Source organism: Saccopteryx leptura, chromosome 3, assembly GCF_036850995.1.
Source record: "Saccopteryx leptura isolate mSacLep1 chromosome 3, mSacLep1_pri_phased_curated, whole genome shotgun sequence".
NCBI lineage: Eukaryota > Metazoa > Chordata > Mammalia > Chiroptera > Emballonuridae > Saccopteryx > Saccopteryx leptura.
Window position 1 is genome coordinate 363,825,337 of NC_089505.1, and position 12,132 is coordinate 363,837,468.

The 12,132-nt window shown below is 45.8% G+C and overlaps 1 protein-coding gene across 4 annotated transcripts in view; it reads right to left on the bottom strand.

Annotated features, from left to right (window-relative positions):
• Window positions 1-12,132, bottom strand: part of ASAP1 (ArfGAP with SH3 domain, ankyrin repeat and PH domain 1) — a 327,653-nt gene that overhangs the window by 134,272 nt on the left and 181,249 nt on the right. For all 4 annotated transcript variants that reach the window (XM_066379536.1, XM_066379535.1, XM_066379533.1 and 1 more), the window contains exon 4: window positions 8,394-8,466. In XM_066379536.1, the coding sequence (XP_066235633.1) occupies window positions 8,394-8,466 (73 nt within the window). The remainder of the gene's footprint in view (window positions 1-8,393; window positions 8,467-12,132) is intronic.

Here is a 12,132-nt window from a genome sequence, read left to right on the forward strand (position 1 = left end):
CAGAGTTTGGGGTTGATTTAGCAGCTGGAAATTGAGGGGGGGGGAATTCTAGAAAGGAAGAAGTTAGAGAAAGAAGAGCCCTCAAATCTGTATACATTCTCCCTTCAAATACCTGGCTGACCCTGAAATACGCAAACATGAATGACACTACAGGAGCCCGCCAGAAAAGGACAGCTAAAGAGCTAAGCAGATTTCAGAAACTTCCCAACGCTGAAGAAAAAGTTTGGAATTTAAGTCCCACAAAGTTAATAGGGCTTGGTAAACACTTTGTACTGAAAGCCTAGATCATGCCTTAGAAGTATGGTATGTTGCAGGACTGAAGGTTACACCCTAGGATTGTGACCAAAACAAAATAAACTTTCTCTTAAGAAAGCCTTTTACAGAATCAAGGTGCTGGTGATTACCGACAACTTAACTGTATAGAAGAACAAAACACAAACTACTTCATAGGATGATAAGAGAATCCAGAGTCTTTTCAACATAAAACTGACAATGTCTACCTCGCAAACAGAAATGATTAGACACATAAAGAAACAGAAAAAAAAATGTAGCTGAAAATCAAGAGAGAGAAAAAGAAAGAAAAAGAACCACAGGTTACTCAGATGTTGGGTTTAATATAGAACAACTTCAAAATAAATCTTACAAATATGTTGAAGAATCTATTTAGAAAAAGTCAGATAAAATGAGTGAAGAGATGAAGAATTTCAGGGGTGATAGAAATTCTAAAAAAGAACCAAATGGAAATCCAAAAACTAAAAAACACAGTATCTGAAATAAAAAATTAATTAGATAAGACTATTAGCAGACTAAACATTGATGAAATGAGCAGTTAAACCTGAAGACAGGTAAGTAAAAATGACCCAAACTGAAGCAAAAAGAGTACATGAACTAAAAATAAAGTCTCATGACCCGTGGGACAATATCAAATAGTGTAACACAAATGCAACTAGGGTCTAAGAAAGAAAAGAGACTAGAAGATTAAATAAATATTTTGAAAAACATTGGCTAAAATTTTTCCAACTTTGACAAATTTTTTGCAATTAATTATAATTATAATTAGCACTGATGATTACTATGTCCAGCATCATATTGTACATTTTAAATATATTTTATTCAACTCTCACAAGGTTGGTATTACTGTTCCATTACAGAAATGGGAAAACTGAGGCTTGAGGTGGGAGGGGATAAGGCACAGCAGCTTCTATCGGCGTGGTAGTGGATCCAAAATGACAAACTGAGTTTGTTTTGGAACTTTCTCTACTATTTTGGAAAGTGTGAGTTGATAGGGATGAAGGTAATCACCACAATTACCAGACACCTGCAGGTGTTATGTTCACAACAGTCCAACGTGGTAGAAACTACTTTGTCTACAGAAATGAAGAAATGATGGCTCCAAGTATTCTCTGATAATATGCTCCCCAATCAGGGGCTAAATCAGCATTTGATCCCAAGATGGAAGCAGACACTATAAAAATTAATTCAATTTAAAATTGAGACTACTCATTCCAGACCAGCGAACCGGAGAAGATGTGTACACACACAAATACACAAGCACACACACAGACAGCGTCTTAGCTCAGGTAACAGAATAGTTGAGTAAACAGCTAGAATACAGAAACTGGAAGTTCCTATAGAACCTACAGCTCTGAGATTATTCTGGAAAGAGACTTCAATTTTCTAAAGGCAGCTTTAAACATTCCGCCACATAATTTGAGGAGCAATACCCTCCCGGATAAGTATAACCCCTTTTGGAAATAGCCTCCTTCCATGACCATTCCAAAGGAACTCATCATTTCAATTTGCTTCACCTCGTATGGAGTAATAATAAGAGGCCACAGAATGCAAAATGCCTCGAAGGCCCAAAGTCATCTGTAGACTTTGCTCAAATCACTACCACTGTCAAAAGGTATTCACAGTATTTTAATCTAAACCTTTCTACTTCTGAGGAATTATTATTATTATTTTACTAACAAGTTTACTTTAATTCAAAAAAATCCTCCTTAAAAAACAGAAAAAATTTCCAAAACACAGACCAGCACTTTTTGCATACCTTTGACAGGCCTCCGTCTCTTTCTATTACAATTCTAATTTATTTTATCTCTTACCTAGTCACAGTAAGAAACTTCTTCTCCCCACTGAATACCACAGGATTCAAAATGACCATGCTACCACACCAACCTTAATTTCCAACTCTAGTTACAATTCATTTCATACTGTATCTTTTACATTTGAGAAAATGTTAATTAAGATATAAAGTACTTGGATAAAAACATTCACCTCCCATCATCCATTGATGAACTTAGCACTTTACCTTTAAAAGAATCTTAGATCTCATCATATACTATAAGCTATTTCTCTCTCTCTCTCTCTCTCTCTCTCTATATATATATATATATATATATATATTTATATATATTTATATTTATATATGCTATTTCTTAAGATAGGTAAATTAAAAAATAAAAACCTGGGTCAAACATCACATTAATTCTGCTTTAAAAAACACGCATGTTCTTATAAAACTACTTAGTATGTAATTCTAACTGAAAGGGGGGACAGAGGGAGGCCAATAGAAAACCAAGCACTTTCTTTCTGGAAGTGAACTTTACCAGGTATGTGTATGATCAGAATCACGTTTGTAGTAGCAGATCAAACATTTTCACATGTTTACATTGTTTTCGTGTTTGTATTTTATTAAGGGGCTGTTTTGTACTTGTCAAAATAAGAGCTACGGAACTGATGGAACTGTTTACGACCATCTTGCTGAATTTTGGAAATAAGATTCTGTACCATATGCTTGTAGCCAGATTACACACCAACATCCTTTTTTATTCACTAAAATTAAAGAGTCCTGACTTTCAGACTGACACTGTTCTAGATTTCTAGAGGGCACCACAAGTTCCTAATAAGCCAAACTGTTATTCCAAATATATCTTGGGAGCCACCATATAATAACACAATACACATTTGGATTTGTGCAGAAAAATATTAACAGAGAAAAGATGTAAGAGCAAAAATGGCCTTGGTCTCTGCTCCCAAGTGAAAGTGTGCACGTGTGTGTTTAGGTAGTGACAATAGATCATTCAAAAAGATTAGAGAATTCAACTCAAGAAAGTCATTTGACAGAACAATGAATTTGGTGCATCCATGCATACTACGAATCATGCGTCTCTCATTTTATAAAAACACACAGTGTGTATTGCCTTGTGACAGCCATAAGCTCTTCTTTCTCAAGAGACACTGACTCACACGGGGCCTAGGATACGTCAGCACGTGCTGTGCTTGCAGGAATCCTATGAGGCCGGGCCAGCCCTGCCGCTGTTCTGACTGGGGGTCTCGCACAAAGACAGAGAGCAAGATGTCAGCCAGGGCTGCAGTCGCCTGAAGGTTTGACAGAAGCTAGCATGTCTGCTTCAGTGGTGGTGGTTTCTGGTGCGAGACCTCTGTCCACAGGGCTGCTTGAGTGACTTCCCAACATGGCGGCTAGCTTCCTTCAAAACAAATAATGGAGGGGGGCACCCAGGTGGAAGCTATCATTGAATGAAGTGGTCTTGGAAACCACTGGTATCAGCAGCCCTACATCCTGTTCATTAGAAGGGAGCGATAAGCCCGTCATACATTCAAGGGGAAGAGAACCAGGCTCCATCTTTTGAGAGGAAAAGTGTCAAAGACTGCAATTTATTTTAAATCCTCGACAGAGTTCCAGAAACTACCAGCTTTGTTAAGCATCTACCAGGGCAGAGAGAGAGAAGGCGGGTGTGGACAGGCACAGAGACCAAGGCAGAGTTCCTAAATGATGACCCTCTTCTCAGACCAATAATGTGACGACTTCCAGACTCTGAAATGACACAAAAACTGAACGGCTTCGAAAAACTTCCCTGGATCCAAGCAGTCCACAGAATTCAGGTTTTTTGTTTGTTTTTAAAATGTCCTCACGCAGAGCAGGGACAGTAAGAGAAAGAGACTAATTCCCAAAGCCATTTTCAAACAAAAGGGCTTCCATGGAGGTGATCTGTTTTCCTAATAAAATTTCTATTATCCTCTTTACCAATTAACACTGATACCGCCTCTGTGTAACAGTAAGAAGTGGATTTTAAGAGTAAGACCCTCCCCCGTTCTCCACCATCTTTTGAGTTATCCAAGGTGAGGTGGTGGGGGGTTGGGAGACTTGGACCAGAAATACAGAAATGTGTCTTAAATCTTTAAAGAACATCAGATGGGTTTTGTGTCACTTGAGCACTGTGAGAAAACAAGAAAATTATGAAAACACATTGGGAAACAGATACCAGGGTTCAGCCTCTTGTGGCTTCTTTGGACGAGGCCAAAGCCCTTTGGACAGGAACAGCTTGGATTCCACGGAGCATGTCTCATGGAAATATCTGCAGCACCACTGTTTTCCTCATCTAGCTATTTTTTTTTAAAGAATTAAATGTCATAGCGCTGCCCACACAACCTGACCAGACACCCGTGTGGGTGTGCGACAGTCGTCAGAGATGGCAGAGGCACCGCCCGGTTCCAGCGTCAGTGAGCTCTGACTTTATCCCCACATTCCAAGCCACCTGGGACCACCAGGGCCACCCCATGGGTTACACTGCCGGGAGGTTACCTGTGATCATTGTGTTCATGCATACTCACAATTCGTGAATAGTTAATAGTCACTCGTGGAGAGCATCTCAGGGACCTGTCCAGCCACCAAGCAGCCATTCATTCATTCCACAGCTGCTGAGCCCCGCCATGTGTCAGTATAAGCAATACACTATTTACATTCTATGATGTGTCAGTATAAACAATACACTATTTACATTCTATGGTGCACGGAGCGCCTGTACACAGCCAAGTGGGCGTCAGCCAGGCTCTCGCTGCACTACTTGCTAGGGGTGGCCCCTGCTCAAGTTCGCCCGGCTCTGTAAGCTCCAGCCTCATCATCTATAACAGTGGTCCCAACCTCTGGGCCGCGGACCGGTACCAGTCCATGCGCCATTTGGTACCGGTCCGCAGAGAAAGAATAAATAACTTACATTATTTCTGTTTTATTTATATTTAAGTCTGAATGGTGTTTTATTTTTTAAAAATGACCAGATTCCCTCTGTTACATCCGTCTAAGACTCACTCTTGACGCTTGTCTCGGTCACGATACATTTATTTGTCCCACCCTAAAGGCCGGTCTGTGAAAATATTTTCTGACATTAAACCGGTCTGTGGCCCAAAAAAGGTTGGGGACCACTGGTCTATAAAACGGTCACGGAGACCTCTCTCCCTCACGGCTTGTCCGGCTCAGCTCAGTGGGGCATCAGCACCCAGCAAGCTCCGTGCCCTCCGCGAGGCACTCCGGAGAGCTCTCTCCCTCACGGCTTGTCCGGCTCAGCTCAGTGGGGCATCAGCACCCAGCAAACTGCGTGCCCTCCGCGAGGCACTCCCCTCAGGACCCTCCTCAAGCTCCACCGGTCCCCTGTCGTTTCCCTCTGGACCTGGACACTTTCCTTTGCAGCGCTTCCCAGTTCCCAATTATAAACACTTCCTGGTTCGATGGCCCGATACAGCTCTAACGCAAGAAGTGTATCACAATGGGAGATGATGGGACACACGTTCCCCTACAGCGTTCACCGTCCTGCAACGGTCAGAGGCCCTGCGTCTGCCCAGGGCAGGACTATAGAGCTCGTCACATGTGATAACTGCGCACATGGAAGGTGGCTACAGAGATCGAGGACCCAAACTTAAATCTTAAAAGCTATACGTGAGCAGCAGCTACTTTCTCAGCTAGCACAGGCCCAGGGTGAAGCACACAGGAAAATCAAGGGTGGGGAGGGGTCATCAATGCTCACTTAGCTGGGGCCCAACCACAGCAAACGGCAACCGAATCGCACGCACCTCCTGCATGCTCCACCTCGCTCACATCCAGGGACAGCCTCTCCCTCCTGCCATATCCGGGACAGCAGTGACCAAGGAAACCCTTTAAAGAGCAGAATGAGGTCCTGGCCCCGAGTAAAAGAGCCCGTGTGAGCTGCTGAATGACAAGGTCATTATGGCAATGGGAGGCAATGCGTCTTGAGCAAGGACACTTGGGATAAAGGAGTCACATGGCGCCTAGAGCCCGGTCAGTATGGCAGCTCCTCACAGCTGCAGATCTGTGGGGCTCTCAGGCTCAGGGCCTGGAGCATAAACCGTCACATTATGGAGAAGTGACACCTAGTCCTCAGGCGGATAATGGCTCATTAAGCTCTTTATGAAATCAGACTGGCCCAACGTTATCTGTAGAGGGACTGAATTACTAGAGAAGGGACCCATGCTATTGCTCCCCCTTTCAAGTGTTAAGGACCCACTATGTGGCAGACCATTCGTTAGAGGCCTTAAATATGACGACCTCATTGCGACCGGACAATACTCTGCAAGTTAGTTAGCACTTTCTCATCTTCCGGTGAGGCAACTTACCGTTCACAGAAGTTGGATAATTTGCCTGACTTCACCAAGTGCTGACAAAGCCAGGGTTCCAACTCAGGTCTATACGACCCGAGCTTCTATTTTTATCAAGGCTGCGAGTATTCTCTTCTGTAATATACTATTGTTTATTTCACAAAGGCCCATTATTTTGGTTTTCCAAATCATAATCAGTGCTTCCATGAACCTACTTGTATATAAACTTTAAGTACACTTTCATGAGTGCATCTGCACACACATACACATAAAAGGGAATATAAATCCTAAGTGTCGTATTCGGTAAGTTGCCACAAAGTGGACACGGCCATGGAATCACCTCTCAGATCACGCAAGAGAACAGCAGCAGCAGCAGCTCAGGAGTCCCCGTCACCGCCTGCTTGCCTGTCCCCTCCCCTCCCCTCCCCCGAAAGCTACTATCTACACAGGGCCAACCACACGTGGGGGTTCATCAAAAGGAAGCTGAGACAGAGTGACAAGCTGAGTGTATAATTTAGGCCAAGATTTATGACAACTTTGGTCACTACGTAACTAGCCAACTCTCACTTATCAACGTTCATGAGAAGTGAGTGTTCTATTGCATATAAAGAAACGAGAGAGGGCTCAAGGAAGCAGGGCCCACACGGTGTTAACAATTGAGGTGAAGTAGTGCAGTAGGCCCGGGCTCCGGGGGAGGCAGGAGGCTATCAGGTTCCCACTCAGGGAGCCTCCGATCCCAGTCTGATAAGGACAGGAGGGCCACACGGCAGAGGGTCGAGTTCTGCCTTGTCCAATGTTTCTTTCAACGCTACAACTTTACGACCACTACGCATAAAAATAAAACATAAAATGTACACCCAGTATAAATGTATGGCGCTCACTGAACCCCCACGGTGTGGTAGGCTCTGTGGATACCAGCTCGTTAAGTCCCTTCAACCACTCGGAACAGTACCACACCCCCGTTTTACAGGGGAGAACATGGATGTTCTGTGAAGTCCCGTGGTCCCGGGGCAGGGCGAGGATGCACACCTCCGTCTGCCCACCTCTGGGGCCGGGGCCCCTTCCATCAGACCCCGCTGCGTCCCCCTCAGGTTTGGTCCTGGTACAGACGACTGATTTCTTCAGAGGCCCGTCCTCTGGGTACCGAGCTGGAACGGCAGCAACGACACCACAAGGCGGGAGGCAGAGACCGGGATGCTCCTTTTCCATTTCCCAGCCTCTGCTTCCCCGGGGCGCTGGGACCTGGGCTTTCCTCCCGGTGTTTACCTTCATCTGGTTTAGTTCTTCTTCCCACTGACAACACACTTTTGTCTCCAAGGTGACACAGTCACTGGACTAAAGCGAAAGCATTCAGTCACACAGGTTCCTTGGCACGCCCTCGGCCACAAAACAAGGCTGTCTGGCAGGTCCGCCCGGGTCTCCACTGACCCTTGCTCGTCCCCTTCCCTCTCTCACTTCCACACGTGCTGTCACCAACGCTGACTTTCAAAGGCGGACAGGCGTGCTCCAGAAAGGAAGGACCCTCCTGTGTCTAATGGAGGCCACTGAGTTCCACGCTGACCAACCACACAGATTTTCCACCTCATGTCACTTGTGGCAAAATCATCTACAATTCTACTAAGTATTTTTGAAAGTTTAAAAAAATTTTTCAGTTACAGTTGACATTCAATATTATATAACTCCCAGGTGTACAGCCTAATGGTTAGACACTTCTAGAACTTAAGGGAGGGATACCCCATCTCCTAGGTTTTTAACTGGATAACACAACCCGTGGCAACAACGTTCTCTCTTTACTTCGGAAACAGTGACACGGCTGGACTGACAGGAGAGACAGAGGAAAGGACAGGGAAAAGCTGAATTTCCTGGACTGACTGACTTTTCCATTTGGATCAAGTCTTCTATAATCTTAGCATCTTATAGATAACAGAGAAAACTGCCGACACTGTATACAGTTTGTGCTATCGGATCTGTCAAGCACTCACCTTGACCAGAATTATATATTGCTTTGACGGACTTCTTCACTTTCTGTAGGGCTGTTCTATCTTGGTCGAGAGCCTAAAAGAGAAAAACAGAAGGGGGTTGATAAAAAAGATGTTGAGAAATTTGGTAAGTTGAAAAATAAAAACTCATTTGTAACAACATTTGTTCCGCCGAGTACCAAAGCAACAGCAAAACGGACACATGTATGAACAAGGCACCGGTTCAGTGGCCGGAAGCGCCAGGACGGGAGCAGTTCTGTTTTCAGGGACAAACGCTGCGTCTTCCAGAAGCCCAGTGTTGAGTGAGGTGGATACTGTGGTTGGCGGTCAGTTACCACCCTACACCACCCACAGGGGAGAAGACACAAGACGCCCGAGAGACCTTAAGACGCGTCTCCTTCTTCTAAGAGAGTTTCCAACCCGGGGAGGGAGAGAGACAAGCTTACCAAATAACTGACACCCAGGCCCCGGGAACGGAATACATCTTATCACCTGATGGTAACTCCAGCCGGGAAGAAAACACTTAAGGGTTTGTGAACAAGCCCAGAGTGACCAGAAGAGCTTTTCACAACACTTTTAAATTTGAGGATCTCTTTCAGTGTTAAAAAAAAAAAAAAAATCTTATGGCATAACGCCAGCTGTATTTTAAAATTCTGTTTACTGAACAAGCACAGCATGGAAAATGCTACCGTGATGCTGGTAACGCTTTTACATGATTTCCCATGTGGCGAACCCAGACGACAGCAGTCTCCTCGTGCTGTAAGTGGTGGCCCTTCTAGGGGACTGTCATTGCTGTTCCTCACCCAGGTGATAAATCCACAAGTGCACCGAAGAATTTCAAAGTGTGCGCTTCAAATATGTGCTATGTCCATATGTGCATTCCACTTCAAAAGCAGGTTGTAACAAGACTGTACTTAATGAGATTGTATTTAACATAGACGGTGCCCCTCTCTGCTTCTCCAAGATCTGTGATCCACAGGCTGGGAAGCCCTAGGTGGTGCATCAAGATTAGGGGGGCATGAGCAGTAGCGGCAATAATTTAATCAACTTGTATATGTAAAACTAAAAACATTAGTGCACACACACAATCGTTACATCATCTAAACCTCGAAACTTCAGAGGAGGAAACGGGACCCCCGAGGTAAGTACTTCTTTCCCCGAAGGCCCCCCCCCCCCCCGCAGCTGTGCAAGGGGCAAATACAATGGCACCAGGCACCTCTCGGCCCCCTTTCTCCTGGAAAATGGTCCTTCCCAGCACCAGAAACACGTAGTTCAACTGGGTGCTGCCCTTTCCTTTGGCCCCTGTTCTCTGGACACCAGTGGCTGGCTAAGTGGACACCTGACCCGTGCTGGGCTCAAGGTCCTTCCTAGGATTTTTGGGCTTGGGAACAGAGAACACACCAGGCAGTCCCTTTCTGGGGACCAGCAGTGGTGACATTTCCAGACATGTGAAAGAACCTGACCAGACAGAGTGACATTACCAAGGACAAAGCTCCAGGGACAAGAGATGGGGGAGTCCTGGTGGCATCTGAGTCCTTAATTCCAGCTAAACCTGACAGTCACCATTTATTTCTTAATCACACATCATTGCCATCTTTTATTTTCCTGATGAACACCTCTGGGCCTTAGCGAAGTAAAGGAGTTCGTCAGGTGTCACGCAGCAAGTAAGAGAAGACGACCCCGCCTCTGCTATTTCCACCACATCACTTCCCCCGGAAGGCATGGCCTCGTGTCCCCTCATCCCACCATTCAGTTATTTTGGAGGAAGGAAAAAGGATCTGCGTCTGGAAGAGAAGACCCTATCAGCTCAGGTCTGGGGAGTGATGGCCACGTGGGGATGGGCCGGGGGTGGAGGGGTTAAGAGTGAGCATCAAGGCATGTTGAGAGCTACTGACTCCAAGTGAGCAAAGGACTCTGGGAGATTTCAGCCATGACCCTTTATGAGACAAGCTATCTGCTACCCTTTTTGTTTTGTTTTGTTTTTTTTATTTTATTTTTTTATTTTTCTGAAGCTGGAAACGGGGAGAGACAGTCAGATAGACTCCCGCATGCGCCCGACCCGGATTCACCCAGCACGCCCACCAGGGGCGACACTCTGCCCACCAGGGGGCGATGCTCTGCCCCTCCGGGGCGTGGCTCTGCTGCGACCAGAGCCACTCTAGCGCCTGGGGCAGAGGCCAAGGAGCCATCCCCAGAGCCCGGGCCATCTTTGCTCCAATGAAGCCTTGGCTGCGGGAGGGGAAGAGAGAGACAGAGAGGAAGGAGGGGGTGGGGGTGGAGAAGCAAATGGAAGCTTCTCCTATGTGCCCTGGCCGGGAATCGAACCCGGGTCCCCCGCACGCCAGGCCGATGCTCTACCGCTGAGCCAACCGACCAGGGCTCTGCTACCCTTTTTGTTTTTCCTGAGAAGTCTTCGAATCTATGTTGAATTTTTACCAACTCATCTATAAACTGACAGGGTACAAAGGTCACATAATTACTTTTTTAAAGGTTATTAAAAACATCCGCATTTGACAGCTCTAGTCACAGTTAAGTCTGGGTGACACCTCTCTTTTTACACTCTGGTATTTCGCCACTGGCAAAAGAAGCCAAGGAAAATGCACTTTAAAGGGCTCTGTGTTTAAGAGAGCCCAGGGACACTGCCGTGCAATCCAACAAGACTCCCTCCAGAAATAACACGTGTCTTAATGTGCAACCAAGTGCCACGCCCTCCAGGGCCAGACAAGCAGCACGTGCAGTGACATCCTTCAAAATGTCATACACATAAACGTAAATAAAGGTCGAGAGGAAAGTGGCAGATAATCTGGGCTGTAAAATTATTAGATCTCTTGACCCATTAAAGGTATGTTACAATTGCCTGCATTTCTAAGTGAGAATCTGAGGCTGAACATTCAAAAGGGCGTGTGCGCGCGCGCATGTGTGCTTGTGTGCGTGCGTGCGTACGTGTGCTTGTGTCTGTGTGCGTGTTGACAGAGGGAAGAAGGATGAACTAACGAACCAATCCAGGAGAGTATGTGCATCTCTAATAAAAGGGGAGCATTATCCCTTGACGGGGAGCCTCGCAACTTGTAATTCAAGCACAGTCCTAACAAGCGCGGTCACCTGAACACAGGGAAGACACAGGCCGTTGAGAGACAGCTGGAGAACCACACCGACAGAGCATGATGTGAGAGGTGGCAACTGGAAGGATTCAGGAAAACCACACAGACATAGGATCAGAAATTCCTTAAGGGTCTGAGGCCATGATGTTCTCAGAGACAACCAGGGATCCAACCACACTTGTTCCCACCACAGGGCATTTGCACTAGCTGATTCCTCTGCCTGGAACTCTCTTCCCAAAGCTCTTTGGATGACTGGCTCTTTCTTCTTACACAGGCCCCAGAGGCAGAGCCTCTTCCTCTGAGAGGCCTTCCGTGGTCGACCTAGAGCAGCACACACCCTCAGCCCACCTGGCTACTCTCTAACACATGCCGCACACACTACCACACCTGAAATGATCCTGGTTCGGCCGGCTTACTTCTATGTATTTATCTTCCTCCACTTGAGTAAATGAGTTCCCATTTCTAGCACCCAGCAGATGGTAGATGCTTAAAAATGCTTAGGAAACAAAGTAACAAATGACTGAAGAAAATCAACTCCTCAGTAGTCTCAGCTCCACAAAACAGAGCAGTATGCAAAGTAAGACCTGCCCTGAAAATGGTTGAATCAAGTTCTGAACTCAAAAGACGTGGCTCTCTGTAAT